Source organism: Tursiops truncatus, chromosome 17 (assembly GCF_011762595.2).
Source record: "Tursiops truncatus isolate mTurTru1 chromosome 17, mTurTru1.mat.Y, whole genome shotgun sequence".
Classification (NCBI taxonomy): Eukaryota; Metazoa; Chordata; class Mammalia; order Artiodactyla; family Delphinidae; genus Tursiops; species Tursiops truncatus.
In genome coordinates, this window is record NC_047050.1 from 5,175,193 (window position 1) to 5,198,062 (window position 22,870).

The 22,870-nt window shown below is 38.5% G+C and overlaps 1 protein-coding gene and 1 long non-coding RNA gene across 3 annotated transcripts in view; one reads left to right on the forward strand and one right to left on the reverse strand.

Annotated features, from left to right (window-relative positions):
• Positions 1–2,416: 2,416 nt before the first annotated feature.
• Positions 2,417–22,870, reverse strand: part of BPNT2 (3'(2'), 5'-bisphosphate nucleotidase 2) — a 30,818-nt gene continuing 10,364 nt past the window's right edge. The window contains exons 2-5 of one of the 2 annotated variants that reach the window (XM_019925306.3): positions 19,760–19,922; positions 18,583–18,678; positions 8,696–8,857; positions 2,417–7,199 (exon numbers count right to left, since the gene is read on the reverse strand). In XM_019925306.3, the coding sequence (XP_019780865.1) occupies positions 6,928–7,199; positions 8,696–8,857; positions 18,583–18,678; positions 19,760–19,922 (693 nt within the window). In that variant the 3' untranslated portion in view covers positions 2,417–6,927. The remainder of the gene's footprint in view (positions 7,200–8,695; positions 8,858–18,582; positions 18,679–19,759; positions 19,923–22,870) is intronic. The other variant, XM_019925307.3, reaches the window with a different exon arrangement.
• On the forward strand, positions 11,673–16,406 carry LOC141276887 (uncharacterized). The gene is made up of 3 exons (XR_012327153.1): positions 11,673–11,811; positions 14,724–14,871; positions 16,325–16,406. It is a non-coding gene; the product is annotated as an uncharacterized lncRNA (long non-coding RNA).

Below are 22,870 nucleotides of genomic sequence, written 5' to 3' on the forward strand. Positions count from 1 at the left end.
ACTGACAAAGGATTAATCTCCAAAATTTACAAGCAGCTCATGCAGCTCAATATCAAAATAACAAACAACCCAATCCAAAAATGGGCAGAAGACCTAAATAGACATTTCTCCAGAGAAGATATACAGACTGCCAACAAACACATGAAAGAATGCTCAACATCATTAATCATTAGAGAAATGCAAATCAAAACTGCAGTGAGTTATCACCTCACACCAGTCAGAATGGCCATCATCAAAAAATCTACAAACAATAAATGCTGGAGAGGGTGTGGAGAAAAGGGAACGCTGTTGCACTGTTGGTGGGAATGTAGATTGATACAACCACTATCAGAGAACAGTATGGAGGTTCCTTAAAAAACTAAAATACAACCCAGCAATCCCACTACTGGGCATATACCCTGAGAAAACCATAATTCAAAAAGTCATGTAACACAATGTTCATTGCAGCACTATTTACAATTGCCAGGACATGGAAGCAACCTAAGTGTCGTCCATCGATAGAGGAATGGATAAAGAAGATGTGGCACATATATACAATGGAATATCACTCAGCCATAAAAAGAAACGAAATTGAGTTATTTGTAGTGAGGTGGATGGACATAGAGTCTGTCACACAAAGTGAAGTAAGTCAGAATGAGAAAAGCAAATACCGTATGCTAACACATATATATGGAATCTAAAAAAAAAAAAAAGGTTCTGAAGAACCTAGGGTCAGGACAGAAATAAAGATGCAGACATAGAGAATGGACTTGAGGATATGGGGAGGGGGAAGGGTAAGCTGGGACGAACTGAGAGAGTGGCATGGACATATATACACTACCAAACGTAAAATAGCTAGTGGGAAGCAGCCACATAGCACAGGGAGATCAGCTCAGTGCTCTGTGACCACCTGGAGGGGTGGGATAGGGAGGGTAGGAGGGAGACACAAGAGGGAGGGAATATGGGGATATATGTATATCTGATTCACTTTGTTATAAAGCAGTAACTAACACATCATTGTAAAGCAATTACACTCCAATAAAGCTGTTAAAAAAAAAAAAAAAAAGCAGAAGCATTCAGAGACAGACAGCAGTATAGTTGGTACCAGGAGTGGGGAATGGGGAGTGACTGTCCAAAGGGCACAGGGTTTCTGTTTGGGCTGAACAGGTTCTTCAAATGGATAGTGGTGATATTTGCACAACACTGTGAATGTAAATGCCACCCAATTTTACACTTAAAAATGGTTGAAACGGTAAATTTGTTGTGTATATTTCATCACAGCAAAAATTTTTTTAGAAAAGGAAAAAAAGTAGATGCAGCACACCGTCTTTCAGACACGACCAATTTATTCAGGAAACTCAAAGTTCAGTTTGGCAAAGTATATCCAGGGGCAGGGTTTGGGATGATCATGTCATCGGAGGCAACCACATTTTCTAGAGCTATTTGGCCATGGGGTAGTATCTGAAGGAAAGAAAACAAAACTTTAAAAAATAATTTAGGGTGTGTGGGTGATAAAACATAAATATTTGCAGAGGAAAACAAACAACCAGCTTACACAACTGAGGCACGAGAAACGCTGACGCTAGTAGAAACCCTTTATTCCATTTAGTTCGACAGACATTAAGCACCTAATATGTTCCAGACACTGGGGTAGCTGCCGAGGCTGAGGTGGAAGTACAGAAATCACCAAGACGTCATCCCTGTCCTTAAGAAGTTTACAACAGCACGTGTAGAAGTGAGGGCTACGGGTGAGAAGCCAAAAAGCCTGCTCAGAAACCTGGAAGGAGGCTTAAGTCGGGACCCTCTTAAATTAGGTGGTGTGGGTGAGGCAGGGGATAGCATGCCAAGCAAAGACAACTCTGGTGTCTAAGCATGTCTTGGCAACCGGAAATGGTCTAGTTCCTCCACAGCTTTCAGTGTGTGAGAGGGGAAGGGGTATTCAAAGGTATTTAGTTTTATTTTAATCCCTGTCATCATTAGCCCATTATAAGAGATTGACTAGGAAGTGAAAATGATTAAAAAAAAACCCACCACATCCAAGTTTGAAGAGGCAGGGACATAGACGGGAAATACCGTTTCATAGTGTTAGTGTAAACTCAACTGCTTGTGTATATCCATTTAGTAGCTTAAGTAAAACCATCAAAAGAGGAAAAAACCCACTGGCAGCACCACAGTTCATCATGGCAGAACACAGTCTCTCCCGTTAGACTATAAAGATAGTTTTGGCTACTGCCAAGGGTGGATGCAAGGGCACGATGGAAACTGAAGTCCATATTTTACACACAAATTAAAGTCTATAAACATTTCAAACTTAACTGAACATAGATGACGAAGAGGGCTTAGAAGAGATAATTTGGGGAGACAGATGAACTCTTTGTAAACTGATCTAAAGATGACTTGGGGTGCTGTATCTCCTATTTTAAAAAAATACAGGATGAACAAGTCTGAATATTAGTTTACTATATGTATAACATACATCTCAAAAAGAATTCTAATGCAACATACTACTAATCAAACATCACAGTTTCTGCTTTTGCAATTTACACAAATTACCTGAATTTTAATACTTTAGGGAACCCTTACAAACACAATACACAACAAGTTGTAATATTATTCATCATCCTTAACTTCTGAAAGTTTGGGTTATATTATTTTATCTTAAAGGAAAACTAATATTTATAAATCTCATTTTCCCACAGAATTAATTCATCACTCATTTTAAAAAATAATTTTTAAAAAAGAAGCTTCCCTGTAAGCCTTTATCAATGGTAAATTGGAATGCAAACACCTGCCAGGCTTTGACGAAATAAAAATAAACAACTTATTATGACCAGCACCTCATAAAACCAAAACCTCCTTTTGAAGTACAAAGTTCAGTTCTTCTTGCCCTCTTACTAAATGCTAATCCGAACCCTCCCCGATCTACGAACCATTCTGGTTTATGTCACAGACATACAGTATTTTTTAACATTAAGAAATTCTTGACATGGTACCATAAATAGTTGTTAGAACCAAAGTGACTCAGAGTACTAGAACAGATATAATAGCACACTGAAATAGTTTAAGGGTAAAATTAAAAAAAAATATCTATCATGGTCTTATTAATTCAAATTAAAAATCAAAGGATGAAGTATCATTTCAGACCTATATACATCAAGATGCCAGTTCTTATAAAAATGCACTTTAGTTGTATATGCAAAAATAATTTTATATTAATTTTATTTAACTTTAATGAATTTTCCCCAACTCTAACATTAAAAACATAAAAAGAACTTAAATTTTAATGGCAAAAGTTCCTGTTTTCCCCATCTATTAAAAAGAATTTTGTTTTCCCTTATTAACATACAATGCCCTGTTGTTAAGGCACAACTTGTTTTTAGGATAAAAATGAAACCATAGGTTTATTTTACACAACAGTTACAAGGCAGACTTTTGTAGGCATATGCTGAAAATAATTAAATAAGCCTTAAATTCAACCAAGATCTAAACTGAAAAATCACTGCTTCTGTCCACAAGCAGCCACCACACAGCCAGGAGAAGTAGTTGCAACTAGATTCCAAACAGTCCCTGTTTTAAACCTGCCAGAGCTTGTCTCCAGAAGGCCATTTTCAAGCTGTTATCAAGGAGAGGCAAGCTGGATATTTCCTTTTCTGAGGAACAGGGGGTGGCACTCCAGCTTTCTTTACTTATGTTTAAGCTAGGAGAGACAGCTGTCACCTTCCAAGCCCGAGTAAAATCCAACTTCTGAATTAAACATCTGAGACAGGGCAGATGCCTGCTTGGCATCCTCCCTTGGCTACCCTTCCCCTGGGCTTCCTTCTTCCCTAGTCTTTTCTTAGTCACTGCCCCTCCCACTGCCTCTGACTCAATTTGCACAATATTCAAAGGAAGCACCCAGAAAACAGGAAGAATTTGCACAATTACTACTTAAAACACACAGACCAAGACGCTTGTTACTTCATTATACAGCCATAAACAATTCAATATTTAGAATCAAAGAAAAACTCTAAAATTGGGGAAAGGGGACAATTGAATAACAAAGACAAACATGACCCATCTTGTAGGCTCTGATACTCTCAACTGAAATAGGGATACAATATGAAAACTCATAGAGAAAGCAAGTTCTCTCCAGCAGGCAGAGCACAGCCAACTCTTGTATTTTCTGCATTTTCATTCTTTGAAGGATGGGTCAGAAGAAACGCTCTGTAAAGACAGAGGACTTGGGTTATACTTGACAGTTACTTTGTGGTTTTGAAGGTGATTTTCCTTTACTTTTTGAGGAGTCTTTGAAAAGTAATTTTCAGCTAGGACTCTGCCAGGACGACTCTCCATCGGAACTTTACTAGAGTCTCCGTTCTGCCCTAAGATTTCAGCAACCAATCGTGGAGATGTAGGTCTATGAGACAATTCGGGGATTAAGTGCTGGGGAAGAGTATACTGGTGAAGAAAGAGAAACAGAAATAAAAGGAGAACATTAATCAACAGGCTAGGGTGATAGGGAACAAGGTAGAGACAAAGAGGGGCTGAGGAAGGGGACAGTTGATGGATCCTGAGGTTATCAATGTCAAGATGAGGGAAAGGGAGACAAGGAACTGGGGAGGTGAGGATCACTAAAAGTAAACATTTTGGAAATAACTGTATTTATGTCATTCTTGGGAGATATTATCCGTCTCACTTATTCATGAAGGTGTTTTACTGGTATGTCCTGGCACAATAATGTCTTACATAAATAAATATAAATACTGTTCTTTGTACTTACATTAGTTCTATAATGTATGCTGACTTTAAGAAACAAAATGTTTTAAAATGAAATTTTTATAAAAGCACTTAAAAATCATTAGTACTATACTATACCCAACAAATCACAAACATGATGCATTTAACTGTCGGCCAATATCTTAATTTTTGCACACAACAAAGCCCTTCACAAAGTCATTATCTACATGTGGTTTAACAAAATTAAAAATAAAACCAAAGCACCATGCTTGCTAATATGAACTAGTCCCATTTCCTAATATGCTAGTCCCTTTTCCCTAAGTTTGACACATTACAATGAAAACAAATGTTTGTACTACAGGACTCTGGAAACAGCATATGCCTTTGCCATCCCTCCTGAGAAAAAGGATTTCCTCATCTCGTTGCAAAAAAAGATGCAGTCTCTAATATTCTGCTCAGAATTCCTAAGTCCTGTTTAAATATCAAGTGTTCCAACTACCAAAACTTTGAATTTTCATGATCAAAACCCTACCTATCAAGGCCCATTACCCTACCAGATTGGTGACCAGTTGCTAGAGACTGGGTGGTAATGTGTATATCACACTAGGTCCAATTCCCCAGTGAGGAATAAGGACCTTGGACAGTGTAATTTGCAAACCTAATGTTGTGAGCACATTCCACCAGGTGAGGATGCCCATCTTTTGGTCAACTTTACCTCCAAGATAGGAAAATAAATGGAAAGTTGATTTAGGGTTAAAAAATCTAAAAAGAAAAAGAAAGAGAGAGAGAAAGAGAGAGAGAGGAAGGAAGAAAGATATAAAGAAAAGAAACCATGAAACCACAAGAAATGCCTCTCCTTACCGGTGTTATGGAATAAAACCATAGCAAAGTCACGTGAAATAATGCTACTGTTTACCTGAAATTTCCAGCTATCACATTGAGAGAAATCAGACATCCCAATGGAAGATATCCTACAAAGCAAGGTTCAAATTACAGTGACACAGTGAATATGTCACAACCTTTCTTCCAACCAGATTCTGCACACTTGAATAGGAAAAAAATTCAACAAAAAGTAACTCCAATCTTCATTTTTTTAATCTGAAGGGAAGATACAAATTATCTCAAAAGTTAATACTTAGTTTGGTTAGGTTAGATCCATTTATTAATGGTAAAACTAACCACGGCAAAAGCAACCTTAACTTATTCTTGATAATGAGAGAATCTCTATACACAAACCTGGCAAATTTTTTAAAAAGTACTATAACAAGGCTTTTGAAAATAATAAAAGCTAGCTCAATTCACATAATGTCAAATAACTTTCAGTTAATAAGAGGACCATTTATATTTTTATAATGCCTTATACAGCATATTTTATCCCTAATGAGAAAATATACCAAATTCTAATGCTAACCCTGAAACCTTAATCCAAACCTTACAAGTTAAAGACTAAATGCTGGTCAAGAGGGAAAGGATGGAACCATGCACCGTCCACAGGGCAAATGAAAACTACCAGCAAGATGGCAGAAATGTTGAACCCATAGGTACAAACACACTTTTCTTTATAAAAACAAAACAAAACACACACACACAGAAATTACAGTTACAACGCAACCATCATATATCTATACTCGCTACTAGCTGGTGAACCTGTTATTAAAATTTCAAAGAAAAAAAACAATTTAAGCTTTTTCTATTTTAATCCATAAGAAATATATTCAGTAAGTGATAGAGAATTTGTTGCATATTAATGAATTTGTAGCTTCTTGTGCTTTCCATCTGAACTAGGGGTAAAAACCCCCAATTATTTTATTTTCAATGAGATATAATTGTAAAGTAATATTAAACATCTACACAAAATCAATCCTTTCTTCAGCCCAATTCTATATGAAAGTACTAACAGTGAAGATTCATGATATTGTGTGAAAATGGTGACTCATAACAATGTAGACTCGACTATAGATTTTAATTCACAAATATATATATATGCGCCTTGTGTATGACAACTGTACGAAAATAGTCTCAAAAATAAAGACGATACTTGAGACAGGAAGCAACCCATTCTCCCTGATCTTGCATCCTATTACAGGGAAAATAAGTCTCTGATGCTTCATAAATACTTTAAAAAGTTCGGGATGGCCTTAACCATGCAGGCTCCACCAACGCTTTGAAGCCTCCAGCGTTCCAGGCTGACCATTCAGCTCTGGAGGAGCGGTGACCTGTGACCAGCGTGGCTTATTTATGTCCTGTCTTCTCTAGACTGGGGAGTTTTCTGACCAGAGCTTGGTGGTTCATTCTGATGCTGGCGAGGAGCCCTCCTTCAATGCCGTCGGAGCCCGTGTAACTGATTTCTTCCCCGCTCAGGGTAGTCATATGCCCCCCGAGGGCTTTTAAGATGGCGTTGCCAGCACATATATCCCACTTTTTGATATATGTCACATGGATATATAGATCAGCTTTTTCTTGACTCTTATCAGGCACATCCAAGAGTGCTAAAACTTTATAACCTACAAGATAAACACAGAATTCAGGTTATTGTCTGGAAGATTTGAAGAAAGGAGCTTACTGCTTTGAGTACATTGTTAAAATAACAGCACAGGGTGTGCAGGAGATCTCTGCACTATCTTTGCCACTGCTAAGTCTAAACTTATTTTTAAAAAGTTTTTTTTTTTAAGTAATAGCGCAGACATTAAACCCAAATGAGCCAAAAAAAAATACTGCAAAGTAATTTATTAAGCTGTTCTCAAATACAAACAAATATATGCCTATAATATTTTAAATTTAAATCCACTTTGTGCTTGTCTGCTACGGGGTGATACCTTCAACATGAATCGTCTCCTATGGACTACGAAACTAAAGCTAAACACCCACAGGTTTCCCTTGAGTCTCCAGGAAGGCTGGATTTGAAAGAAGAAAGCACAAAATAATGCTACTATCTTAAGTCTTTTTTGTAATGAGGCAGAATTTTAAAAATAAAATAAAACAAACCCGGAAGAAACTGGGTCTAAAATCTAGTTTATCCCATTCCTACTGGGCATTTTGGATATCACCTTTCCTAACCAAACTGAGAGTCTGTAAGAAAACAATAAAGCCATGTTAAGAAAGACACGTATAGGTCAGCAGTAAACGAAAACTATTAGGCTTAAAGGTTAAAAGCACTACTTTTCCCTTTATTACTCTGCTGAAAAGGTTTTCAAACACAAATGTTTCCGACTATAATTTGCTATTTGTTTGAATTACAACACTTCTGCCATATTAAACAACACTCAAAACAAGGTGGGCAAATGGCCCAGGAGCTAAGTCTGGGCCACGGCCTGCTTTTGTGCAGCCCTCAAGCTATAGATGGTTTTTTTTTGTTTTTTTTTTTTTGGTATTTTTAAAGCACGGTTAAAAAAAAATCAAATAATAGTATGCAAAAGAGATCATGTGACTCACAAAGCCTAATATTTACTATTGGGCCTTTCAGAAAAAGTCAGCTGACCCTGAGCTAGAACATAGGGAATGCAACAATACAGGATCTGCATTAAGCTGGATGGGCACTAGACTCTGTGGCTCCTCCCAGACACAAAAGCTGAGGAGTTCAGGGGCGTTAACAGTGACCAAGGGGTTGGCCATTCTAGTAACACTTCTGATGATTCCTGGCACCCTGCTGCTAAATAAAGCGTTGTGATGTGCTGGATCTTTCTTCCTCTCCTTGCTATTCTTACAGTTAAACTAACAGCACAATTATTTCACCATCAGATCATATATATAACCACCATCAATGTCAGAAATATGCTTTTGTAGTATTCGAGGAACAGAAATCACCATTGTGAGACTGTTTCTATTGTGAGACTGTCTCTACCAAGGAGGCACGTATGACTGAATCCCACTCTCGAGATCACCAAGTAGGAGACCATGCCTGTCTTTCTTCCCAAGGATGGGACAACCAAGTGTGCCTCCTGACATGGCCTTGGCCCCACAGGGAACACTGCACAGGCACCGCAGGGGAGCAGGAACATACCAGCACCACCCGCCGCGATGATTGTGGTCTGGTTTCCGAAAGTCTGAAGAGCAACCTGCTTGACCATTCCTGAATGTGAGCGAGACACAACGATCCTCGGGGTCTTCTCGTTGTAAGAAGCGCGGGCTTTCACATTTGACCCATGGTCTACCATCGCCCAGGCTGGAAGGAAAATGGAACAGCCAGGAATGGCACTGGAGCTTTTAAAACCAGAACTCAAAGTACCAAGAGTGACTGAAAAAAAACTTCTTCCAAAGAATTACTCATACTTTTTTCCAAAACAGGAAGCTTTCATTTTCTGAGTACAAGAGTAATATGTTTATTTTTTTTACAATAGTCACATATTAAAACAAAACTAAAAGAGGCTACGCAATCCTGCCCAACCAGAAACAGTGACTATCAACTCCTCGGCTTAAGAAAGCCCGGGCTCCAGAGCTCCCTGTAGGGCAGCTGCTGAGTCTTCACTGGGACCATGCTGCAACTCAACTTCTCCTCCCTGCCTCCCTCCCTTCCACAAATCTGATCCCGAGAGCACTCTCTAGTAAACATCCTGCACTCTAATCTCCACCCCAAAGTCTGATTCCTGGGCAACACAACCTGCGGCAACCTACGACATAATTCAAAATTTAAAAACGACTTTTCTTCTATACTACCTTTTCGTCTGATATATTCATGGTTTCAACTATTTGTATATTGGCTCAATTTCCTAATGAGCTTTATAAATATAAAACAGTCAAAGAGGTAAGAGAGTTAGGTTTACATACCTGCTACACCAGAGAGTATAAAAAGAAAACGCACTAGATTTCAAAGTAGACCAGAAATTTTTAAGGTGAGGAGATTGCAGAGATGGCTTGAAATGTTTTTCTTGGTTTTGAAGTTTTCTTTACTGACTACCAAACTATACAAGAAAACAAACTTCCTCATAAATATCTCAATGAGATTACTATTCTAGTAGTCACTCACTGTGAGATAAAATATAGTCCACCACAGCTAGCAATGTAGGCAGCTACGTTACCACTTACTCCTGGCTGCAGAAAAAAATTTTAAAAATGAACAGAGTCTAGGTTTCTGAGTTCCCCAAGCTGACAGCAGTCTCTCAGATTCTTCTCCCACGTCTTTCCAAAACCACACACAGCAACAAAGAGAACAAAAACAGAGTTAACTAATACCTAAAGAATAAATAGGAGACAGAGGATAGCTATAAACACAGATTTATCAGAAAGAAGGGGAGTAAATACCAAAGATCAGCAGAGTAAGTACCGCAGCTGACCCTGTATAGGGAATATGGCAGGAGCTTCATGGAAGTGGTGGCAAACTCAGACAGCAATAGCCAGAATCCCTCCCCAGAAGGAAAGGTCCCATCTAAAATGAGCACTACTGAAAGGAGGCCTGAGACTTGGCAACAAAGCAGTGGGTAAAGGAGGCTCGGAGAAGACACGGAAACAAGAGTGACGTCTCAAGAGCATACTGGATGAAGAACAACATCTGTTAGGACGTTTCTCTAAGAGAGCCAATTTGGAAGACGGCAAAGAGGACTAAAAAGAAGGACGGGGTTGAAGGTAAGAGCCCTATTGAAACAAGAAAGGGTCAAACAAGAAAGAAAAAATGTGAAAACAACAAAAAAAGAGGCCTACTAATAAAGACAATGCCTTCCTCACACTAACATTAAAGAAAGCTCGTAAACCAAGAATTACCCAAACCTCTGTCCTGCTACCACCCCTCCCCCAATTCCACAGAAACTGGATCTAATAGAAATAAGAAATATAGAACTGCAATGTCTATTGAAAAAGAAAAAAACATAAGGAATGACGACTAAAACATTTCAGGCTACTTGAAAATTTCTACAAAGCAGAGTTAAGACTATAATGCAACATTGCAACACAGTTAAAAATAAACAAGCAACAAAAAAATAAAAAGAATGCTATGGAACAAATAAAAAAGAACAAATCAGAAGAGGTAAATAAACAATAGGAAGATATGAAATGGGAACTCATATAAAACAGGAAATAAACTGAAGAAAAAAAAAAGGACAGGGCTTCCCTGGTGGCGCAGTGGTTGAGAGTCTGCCTGCCAATGCAGGGGACATGGGTTCGTGCCCCAGTCTGGGAGGATCCCACGTGCCACGGAGTGGCTGGGCCCGTGAGCCATGGCCGCTGGGCCTGCGCGTCCGGAGCCTGTGCTCCGCAACGGGAGAGGCCACAACAGTGAGAGGCCCGCGTACCGCAAAAACAAACAAACAAACAAAAGGACAAAATCATTAAAGGCTTAGTACTAAATCACAGGATACACAAGGGACAACAGAAATGCCCAAAAGCATAGAAAGCAATAAGAAAAACAAAAAATAAATGAGACAAGTAAACACATAAAAGGGACCAGAGTAAAAGTGATCCATATGGAAGCCAGTGAAAGAAGAGTCAGCATACATACATTAGGAGTCCATGAAACAGAAAAACAAGATGAAACAGAACTAATCTTTAAAATTATGACTCAAGAAAATGTCCTTGAAATAAAGAGAACCTAAATGTCCACATTGAGACATAATATGGAATGTCTCATGAATGCCAGAATGCCAACTCTGAATCTGAGATAAGTCATAGTTCTTTTATGAGACTCTAAAGATAATGTTCTTTGGCATTCCAGGCAAAAAGACCAAGCTACTTACAAAGAACAGAAAATCAGGTTATAAGCCTTTTTGTCAAGATTCAACACATGCCTACACAGATGTCACACCAGTTCAAGAGTTTATACCATTTAACCAAGAAAAAGCAGTGTATAGTGGGTTGAATAAAGTCCTACCAAAGTTCAGGTCTACCCTGAGCCGTCAGAATGTGACCTCATTTGGAAATAGGGTCTTTGCAGATGTAAAGCTGAGGTCATAATGGATTAGAGTGGACCCTAAATTTAATGACTGGTATCCTTATAAGAAGAGGAAATGCAGAAATACAGAGACAAAGAGAATGTGAAGAAGGAGACATGAATTGGAGGGAAGTGTCTACAAACCAAGGCAGACCAAGGAATGCCTGGAGCCACCAGAAGCTGGAAGAGGCAAGGAAGGAGTCTTCTCTTGAGTGTGACACTGTCAACCACTTGAGATCAGACTTCTGGCCTCCAGAAATGTGAGAATATAGTTCTATTGTTTTAAGCCACCCAGTCTGTGGTAATTTGTTATAACTTCCCTAGGAAACAAATACAGTTTTAAAATACATATATTTTATAACTAGCCAAGTGGTCTTTCCAAGTGTCAACACTATAGAAAAAGCTTTTCCCATGTAAGAACTCAGGTAATTTGGCATTCATGAGCTAGCTCTTCTAAAGTAATCTATTAGAGGACAGGCTTTATCCAACCAAAGGATGACTGAGGAACTCTCAGCGGAAGTACTGCTGGTAAGCACTGAATAAGTGTAACTGTGGATTTAAGAGAAAGACAAAGATAGGAAAAAGGTGTAGAAATGTTACCTCATAGTTGATTACTGAGAGTTGAAGGACACCATTTAAATCTGAAGATTTGAATAGTGGAGTAGAAAGATAAACATCAAAAAAATTTGATTGACTAACATGGGGATAGTTGGTCAAGAAGGCTAAACTAAGCTAATTTAATTGCTGCTGCTAGGAGAGAACCAATAGGTAATACCTGAAGAAGATGACTATATAGTGGTTATTTAAAGAGAAAAGTATATATTAAAGTGTTACTAAAAAATGCAACAACAGAAGAACAAATTAAACTTAAAAAATAATAACTGTAGTTTGAGTCACATTGAATATATAAAAATCCAGGAGATACGGATATTAAAGAGAGAGAGAGAATGCCTACTCTTGCCCCAGAATAACATCTGTTTGCACGGGAGGTGGTTTTTACCCTAACCCTAACTTGAAAAATTGGTAAAGGAAAAGAGTACAGTGTCTTTGAGTAGAAACCATGTTTTACAGTAAATAAATAACCCCAAGTTGATGGAGAACTTTCTCTACAGAACTTCAGCTGACATACGTAGAAAAAAACAACAGAATTGAAAATCCCATTTTACATCTTAAATAGATCTTAAAACTATTATATGGAAGGTTTAATGGAATCCTGATTTCAAATGATGCCAAAATCTCTCTCTAGATTACCTGCTGATACCAAGAGAATCACCATAATTTTATAACTGAGAAGTCTGGTCATGACACCTTAACCATCTTATTAACATCATTAATAGTGAGATGACACATATGTAACATAATGTGATGCAGTAGGAAGTACATGAAGAGTACCTAAAATGTGTTCTTGAGAAAAATATTTAACCTTAATCCAATCAAGCCTCCAGATCTGTTACACTTTATAAGAAAAAGAAGATGAAAAATAAACAAGTTAAACAACAGCCTGGGAAAATAATGAGAAGAATCCAAAAGGCAGGACATTCTATGACAAGGGGCCTGATCTCAACAAGTCAATGTCTGGAGATACAGGGGACTGGGGGCTGTTCTAGGATCTAGATTAGAAGAATTTAACATAGCAACCTAACAACCAAAAGAAATGCTTGTCCTTGACTGGATTTTGGTCTGATGTAACAGGTTGTAAAATCCAATTTAGGAACAGTTGGGGGAAATGTGACTACTGGGTCAATTATGGAATATTTCTTAATTTTATTATTATATTAATAGTACTGTTCTTGTTTAGAAACATGTTCTTTTTAGACATGCATATTGAAATATATAGGGGTAAAATGTCATGATCCTTGTAATTTTCTCTAAAGTACATAGGCAAATAAATAAATAAATGAATAAAAGCAAATATATAAAAATGTTATCAACTGTTAAATCTGGATGGAGTACATGAAAATTCATTATAATTGGGTTTTTGAATTATTCGTAATAAAAGTAAAATAAGAAATGAGAAGCAAAAAAATCCTCTAAATTCTTTTTAGAGATGATCAAAAAGTTTTATTAAGAAGTGAATTTACAATGCTGTATCTCTAGAGGTCAGTATTGTGTAAGAGAATAAAGACTATATCTCAGTAGATAGTACAAGAGTAATTTTAGATAAGAATTACTAATTTAATATTAAAAATATATATTTCAGATCACATAAACTCAAGACATTCAGTCATAACATTTATATGGACAAAATTATTTCAAACCCCTTAAAAAAATACAGTAGGTGCTTAAATAAATATAAGCGATTGATGTTGATGATAAGGCAGCAGTGATAAGCTAAAACAGCAGCCAACAGAATATGTTTAGTCTATAAGACATGCTAACAAAAAGTCCAGTAGGAAATAGAAAGTGGTTGGCACTTTTCTACACATACTTCAGACATTATCACTTCTTTTTATAGCTACAAATTTCCACTGAGTGGATACACTACACCTACTTGATATTACTTCATTAAAATACGTACTATTCTAGTATCTCTTGCTTTAAGTATTTCACTCAGTGAATTAATTCTAATTAAGTCTGAGAAGAATTTTGATCAGCTTTGTTCTAACTGTTGCCAGCAACAATAATATCTAGCTCCCATTATGGTCAAGTGTAGCTAAATTCTGGTAAATACACAATACTTGACAGTTTGTACTCTGCCAACATCAATATACAGTCTGGATGTGAAAACAATAGTCCCAAAGAGGGCACAAGCCAAACAAACCTTCGATCCAGGAATGGAAGGTCAACCCACACCTAATTAAGGGCGTATTGATTCTTTTGGAATGTTTGCTGACTAGAAGCACCTTATGTTCCTAAGCCTATGAGGGGGTATATCGCATATTCTGATGGAATAAAGGTTTTTAAAAATGGAGGTTTTATTATCACCATTCTCCCTCCTAACATGAACAGATGTGGAGACCAGGACCTATCGGCCTCTCTGATATCAACTTTCTCTGCATTTTCTCTATCCCACTTCTAATTCTCTTTGGGCAGCAGGCTCTGTTGGCAGCTAAGCACGCCACGTGACATTTGGCCAATGAGATGAAGCGGAGGGCTTCAAAGTCAGTCTTTCCAAATAGAATATCTAAGATAGATCTTTTGTCCCTCTTCTTTGCCCTTTCTTCCTGCCTAGAATAGAGCCATGGTAACCGGAATCACCCATTTTTGTGAGCAAGCAAACAAAATGCCACCTTCTAAGAAGAAAGAGCAGAAAGAGGAGTCAGGCATTTAAGAGGATCAGAAGCCACCGAATCACTCCTACCCTGGGCCGTCTTAATTAGGTGAGAAAAATAAAGCCCTTACTTGTCTAACCACTGCAAAGACGATTTATTTTATACGCAGCTAAAGGCAGTCCTAACTGACAGAAACAGGCATGAGGGACGCTGTCAGAAGAATGAGAGGATCTCAAAGACTTAAGCCCTGTACACAACCTTTATGTGCCTGTTTTCTCTTTTTTATTAAAAGAAAGTCACCTATTTCCTATTTTATATTCTTTCCAGAGTTACTTTGAGACTGAAATGAATTTATGTCAATACACTTCACTAACTGTGAAAATACTAAACAAATGTAAGATACTAATAAGGAGTGGATGGCTCTTACAGTAACATTTTACTGTATGGTTTTCTCGATGAGAGCTGCCTAAGGTCCTTTTCTCATCTACAAGAAAGACAACATTTTTCTTTGTCCCCCAGAGTTATCGAAAGGTTCAAATGCGAGAACATAAACTTGTAAACACCACACACGTGAGGACTCATGGAGTTATTATTCCGAAAGCGGTGTGATACACCATTTGCATGGAATTCCTGGGGTGGACTCCTCTGCTTTAGCTGGATGATCTTGAGGAACATATCAAATTTCTGAGTCTCATTTTCTCACCTGTAAGTGCGATGCTAGTAGTAACCGTGTCCCTCCCTCAGGAGCTGGACAAAGTGTAGCAGTACTGCTACATTACACGCCAATATCCACTCTCCCTGTGTTCCCTGAGGGACAGAGCCCCTGAATTTCAGCTTGGATAGCCACTGAAAATAAAGACTACATTTCTTCACCTCCCTTGTGGCTGGATTCCAGCTATGTTTTGGTCAATGGATGTGAGCTGAAGTGATGTGTACAACTTACAGGTCCAACCCTTAGTGGGAAACATCTTCCGCGTCTGCCTTCTAGCCCTCTCCACTGCTGCAAAGTGGATGAAGCAGTAAGCCATCCTCAGTCATGCAGATGAGGGCAACTAACTCTAGTACAGCAAAACAGCAAGAGAATTTGTGTGAGAATTTGGTACCAGGGAGCTGCCATGGTCTGCTGACATACAGGCTGCTGGAGAAGAGAGAAATAAACTGTTTTGTTCAATCTCCTGTATTTTGGTGCAGATTATTACACAGCTTCAGCTAGAAGTCTAACCTGTATAATAACTAACTTGGTAAGGATTAAATATGTGAAGGCAATCCATAAACCATTAAGCAATTATGTAATTAATCTTAAGGCACGCTACCACAGTGATGGCATGAAGCTGCTGTAGCTCATCAAACTGTCAACTGAAAAAAACGACCTGAATTATGAAAAGGAGTTAAAAGGTCAGATACACAAAGCAGATTTCGTTTTGAAATGCAGAGCCAATCCTCACATATATGTTTAGCCTATCTCAGAGCAGCTAGAATTCGAGTACAAGGTTATTGTGCAAAGCAAATAATCTAGAGTAATAAAAAACTAACTTTGTCTCTATTTCTCTCCACTTGACAGACAGCATTTTTATGCAGTGTCAGCCACACCAACGAGACACGATGGATGAGGCTGGAGTAAACGATAAAACTATACGGATGCCCACTGTGTTAGTTTCCTAGGGCTGCCATAACACATTACCACAAACTTGGTGGCTTACAATGAGAGAAATTTATTTTCTCACAGTCTGGAGGCCAGCAAGTCCAAAATCCCGAAGGTGGCAGGGTTTGTTCCTTCTGGAAGCTCGAAGGGAGAGTCTGTTCTGCGCCTCTCTCCTAGCTTCTTGTGGCTGCCAGCAGTCTTTGGTGTCCCCCGGCTTGCACGCATCACTCCAGGCCCTGCCTCCTAACACATCGTCTTACCCCTGGTATGTCTGCGTGCTCTCTGCTTCTTCTAAGGATGCTCGCATTGGCTTAAGGGCCCACCCTAATGCAGGATGAGCTCATGCTGATATTTACCTTAATTACATCTGCCAGGACCTTATTTCCAAGAAAGGTCACATTCTGAAGTTCTGGGTTGTTATGAGTTGAACTGTTTTCCCCCGAAAGATATGCTGAAGTCCTGACCCCCAGCACATCAGAACCTGCCTCTATTTGAAAACAGGATCATAAGTTACTAGCAGATGTAATTAGTTAAGATGAAGTCATGCTGGAGTAGGGTAGGCTCTTAATCTACCATGACTGTGTCTTTACAAGAAAAGACACACAGACACAGACACGCAGGGAGACACAACACACACCGATGACAGAGGCAGAGACTGGATTTATACCAAGAAACCCCGGGGATTGCTAGCAAACTACCAGAAGCTAAGAGAAAGATATGGAAGGATTTTTCCCTGTAGGTTTCAGAGAGCATGGCTCTGCCCACACCTTGATTTTGGACTTCTAGCCTCCAAACCTGTGACAGACTATATATCTGCTGTTTAAAGACACACTGTTTATGGGATTTTTAATGGCAGCTCTAGAAAACTAATACAGGGATAGATGTGAATTTGAAGGAGACATTATTCAGCCTACTATAACTGGTCATCAGGGCTGCTTTCAATACTGGCAAAGTAGATACTGTCCCCATCAAGAACTTCATCATCGGGCTTCCCTGGTGGCGCAGTGGTTGAGAGTCCGCCTGCCGATGCAGGGGACATGGGTTCGTGCCCTGGTCCGGGAAGATCCCACATGCTGTGGAGCAGCTGGGCCCGTGAGCCATGGCCACTGAGCCTGCGTGTCCGGAGCCTGTGCTCCGCAACGGGAGAGGCCACAACAGTGAGAGGCCCGTGTACCGCAAAAAAAAAAAAAAGAACTTCATCATCTTAGAGAACACTGGAGTCAAAAGGGCCATAATCCTAGCCTCAAGTTTTTGACGGGAGTTACCAATTAAAAGTATGAGGATTCCCTTCAGACTGTCAGCAATACTGCTTATACCACTAATTGTTTCCCTCCACTTCACCACCCTGAAAATTCATGGTGTCATCGTGGACTTGTAACCCAGAGTGCACACCATCACTGATATCTGGAAGACCATGACTAGCCTCTCTGGCAAAGTGCAGATCCCAAAATGTCATCCCAGGATTCATTAGCTCTGACAAGGCTTTGGGCAAGGTCATTCCTGAGCTGAATGGCAAGCTCTTTGGCATGGCCTTCCATATTCCCCCTCCCAACACGACTGTCATGGATCTGACCTGTCACCTGCAGGAAGCTAACAAACATTACTACATCAAGAAAGTGGGGAAGCAAGGGTCTAAAGGAGCTCGGAAGGGCGTCCAGACCTACAGAGGGATTGGCCTGATTATTAAGACTTTCACAGTGATACGACCCAACTGTAATGCTGAGACTGGCACTGCCCTTAACCACCGCAATATGAAGCTCATTTCCTGATATGACAACAGGTTGGGCTAAGTCCACTTCACGTGGATCTCAGAATGTACACAGAATCCAATGTGTAAGAGCCCTGGACCTTATCCCCAGCAACAGCATGATAGAAGCAGAGAGGAGCTCAGCTGCTGGGGAGTCCATGCCCAGTTGTATTCCCCGACACACTAAGAATCGTTCATCTTCATTTAACACAGTTTCTGTTCTCTGAACAAGGTTTAGAAAGCTCTGCTTTGTCATATATTATTAGTACCAACAATAAAATCCTCACTGTATCCAGGGAGGGGGTGAGGTAGGGTAGGGGACTGACTTCAACGATTACTGAGCCACAGCTGAGATTCCAACAGGACAGTAAATACTACAGACAAATGGTTTAATAACGTTAACTCTTGGAAGCTCTAGCATATTTCTTACCTGTATATTCAGAAAATGGCTTGTGTATTACTCCTAGCACAGGTTTACCATTTACAGCCACACACACCATAGTAGTAACATACTTTCGAAGATCCTCTACAAGAAAAAAAAAATCCAATAATAAAAATTATTATTAAAATAATTTTAGGATTGAATTTAAAAATTCAATTTTTAAAGCATTTAGAATTTTAAAAAGCATTTAGAATAGTCCCTGTGCAAGGGATGTGCTCACTAAATATCATCATTATTATATCATCAAATCAATTGCACTCTAGGAAAAACTCTTTACAAACAAACCCCTCAATATTCCATATTTCTACTATTTCTGCAAAATACTGTTTTATAGTTTCAGTTACTATCAGATATACACACCTAGTGTCTTCTCCCTGTTCTCCAAATAGTTCTCTACTGAGTGTCTGTTTTGGGCCAAGTTCCGTACTTAAGCGCTAGACTGCGAAGGTGAAAAAGCAGAAGCCTCCAGATTCAGAGAACGTACCGTTTAGAAGAACAGATATACAAGCAATCAACTTTTACGCACCAGGAGAACAAAGCAAACACAGAACATTATATATCTCTGTGTAAGAGATAGGGACTGAGAGAAGATCCACAGAAGTGAAACAGGAGCTAGGACTAGGTGAAAAGAACAGCAATAGGAGGTGGGAGAAGTAATTCTGTTTTGCTGTTTACTTGCTCCCTGGGTGCCTAGGATTTACTATCTTGAATTCCAAGAACAGATGCATATGGAATAAAACCTAAATTCCAAAAATCACAAGTGAATATTGTATTCTGGCTATATAAATAAATACCTCAATAACGAGCACCTCAATAAGTAAATCAATATGTAAATCAACACTTCAATAAACTGGGGTCCGATAGGAACTATTTTGTTGCTGTGACTGCTAGAAACTTCCCTTCACTAAAGAATCAGTGACACAGTGAGAGGAGGATGCCATAATACAGTGATCTGAGGGAAAAAAAAGGTTGAGAATAATTGATCCACTCCAGAAGATGCACACCACAGTGCTTTAATCCAGCTCTCCATCTTAAAATCTAATTGGAAAAGTTGTGTCAGGCTGGTAAAGTACTTACCACCAGGAATACACCACCTGCCCTTGTTCTGGTTCTCCGATACATAATGGCAACGTGAAGTCTGAGATCAACTTTAATTTAAAATTACCAGTATATTCCTGTGTAGCATCAAGTGGGTCAATCCAGACAGTAACACTCTCCGCTGGCACTTCCTGAGGAGTGGCTATTTCCGTTAGGATGTCCTCAGGAATCTTACGATCCCATAAGATAACCTCCTGATCAGCTGCGTCCACGTGTTCCTCAGTATTTATCTGCATTAAAAAGAATTGACAGTTAGAAAAGTTTTAAAGTTAGAAAAAAATCACTACCTGGAAAAAACAGAATAGAGAAAAACAATTCAGACAAAATCCCATAAATTGAAAGTAGATAAATATTTTTATTTCAAGGAATGCCAATGAAAAATGAAAATATGTAAGAAATTCCAGCGACATTGTCTTCCAGTGCTTTCCAATCTAATATTCGAAATTAGCTTGTTGTGTAAGCAGGACAGAGAATCTAAACATAGAGAAATATAAAAAGAAACTAAACATCAAGGAAACAAGCTATTTAAAACTTGATAATATTTAGGAAAAATAACAGATCTAAACATGTGAAAATGGACTGACAATATTATGGAACACTGAACACAAGTAACTATAAGAGTCAGAAAGAGAAAAGTGACAATAGACTTAAAATTATGCCTTAAAAACAATATGACTTAAAAACAATGATAAAGATGTCAATTCTCCCATCTGTAAACTGCAGATTTAAAGCAACTTCAATCAAAATCCCTACACTTTTTTTAACCCCTTCTTGGAAACAGAACAATCCATTTTGGGGAAAAGGAAAAAAATATATATATGATATATCATGATACATATATGAGATATATATATATGTATGTGTGTATATATATATATATATATACATATATAAATATCATGGTGGGGTGACTTTCCTTGACATATTTTGGCTTTCTCCCCCAGCTTCACTGAGGTATAATTGACAAAGCTGAATGTATTTAAAGTGTACAACATGATGAGGTGATATACACATACATTGTGGAGTAAGTACCACAATTAAGTAAATTGACATATCTACCACATCATGTATTCACTTTTTTCTTTTGTGGTGAAAACACTTAAGATCTACTCTTGAAGCAAATTTCATGTATATAATTCAGTAATATAAACCACAGTCACCTTGCTGCACATTAGATCCTCAGAACTTATTCATCTTAGTTATAATTGAAAGTTGCTTTTTTTTTTTTTTTTGCGGTACGCGGGCCTCTGACTGCCGTGGCCTCTCCCGTTGCGGAGCACAGGCTCTGGATGCGCAGGCTCAGCGGCCATGGCTCACGGGCCTAGCTGCTCCGCGGCATGTGGAAACTTCCCGGACCGGGGCATGAACCCGTGTCCCCTGCATCGGCAGGCAGGACTCTCAACCACTGCACCACCAGGGAAGCCCGAAAGTTGCTTTATTAAAAAATAAATTTATTTATTTATTTAAATTTGGCTGCGTTGGGTCTTCATTGCTGTGCACGGGCTTTCTCTAGTTGTGGCGAGCAGGGGCTACTCTTCACTGCGGTGCGTGCACTTCTCATTGCGGTTACATATAAATGTGATACAATATTTTACTTTCTCTGTCTGGTTTATTTCACTTAGCAGAGTTCCCTTCAGGTTCATCTATGTTGTCCCAAATGGCAAGACGTCCTTCTTTTTGAAAGTTGAATAGTATTCCACTTTAGGTGTGTGTGTGCATCACATTTTCTTTATTCATTCATGCATAGATGGACACGTATCTATCCGTTGTTTCCATATCTTAACTATGACGAATATTGTTACAATGCACTTGCGAGTACAGGTATTTCTTCCAGATACTGATTTCATTTCATTCAGATATATATCCAGAAATGAGACTGCTGGATCATATAGCAGTTCTATTTTAAATTTTTTTTGAAGAACCTCCACACTGTTTTCCATAATGGCTGTACCAATTTACATTCCCACCAACAGTATGAAAGGTAAGAGCTCCCTTTTCTCCACATCCTTGCCAACACTTATCTCTTGTCTATTTGATAAAAGCAATCCTAACAGGTGTGAATTCATGTCTCATTGTGGTTTTGATTTGTATTTTCCTAATGATTAGTGACGTTGAGCACCTTTTCATGTATCAGATGGCTAATTACATGTCTTCTTCGGAAAAATGTCTATTTGGGTCCTTTGCCCATTTTTTAATTGAATTATTTATTTTTTGCTACTGAGCTGAGTGACTTCCTTACATGTTTTAGACATTAACCCCTTATCATATATATGGTTTGCAAATACTTTCTGCCATTCCATAGGTTGCCTTTTCATTTACTTGACTGTCTCCTTTCCTGTGCAAAAAGCTTTTTAGTTTGATGTTGTCCCACTTGTTTATCTTTGCTTTTGTTTTCCATGCTTTTTGGTGCCTTTTCCAAAAAAAATCATTGCTAAGACCATGCTAAGGAATTTTAGGTTTTAGGTGTCACACTTAAATCCTCAGTGTATTTTGAGTTAATTTTTGTTGCGTGGTGTAAGATAAAGGTTCAGTTTCATTCTTTTGCATATGGATAACCAGCATTCCCAGCACCATTTATTGAAGAGTCTATCTTTTCCCCATGGTGTGTTCTTGGCACCTTGTCAAAGATTAGCTGGACGTATATGCACTGGATTATTTCTGAACTCTATATTAAATTCCATTGGTCTATGTGTATGTTTTATGCCACTATCATATTGTTTTGATTACTATAGCTTTGTAATATAATTTGAAATCAGAAAGTGTGATGCCTCCAGCTTTGTTCTTGCTTGGCTACTCAGGTCTTTTGTGGTTCCGTATGAATTTTAGGATTGTTTGTTCTAGTTCTCTGAAAAATGCCATTGGAATTTTGATAAGGATTGCACTGAATCTGAAGACTGCTTTGGGGAGTACAGATATTTTAACAATATTAATTTTCCCAATCCAAGAACAAGCAATCTCTTTCCATTTATTTGTATCTTCTTCAATTTCTTTCATCAATGTCTTTCAGTTTTCAGTATACAGGTCTTTCACTGCCTTGGTTAAATTTATTCATATTTTATTGTTTTTGATGTTATTGTAAACGGGATTGTTTTCTTAATTTCTCTTTCAGATAGTTCACTGTTGTTAGTGTACAGAAATATAACTGATTTTTGCATGTTGATTTTGTATCCTACAACTT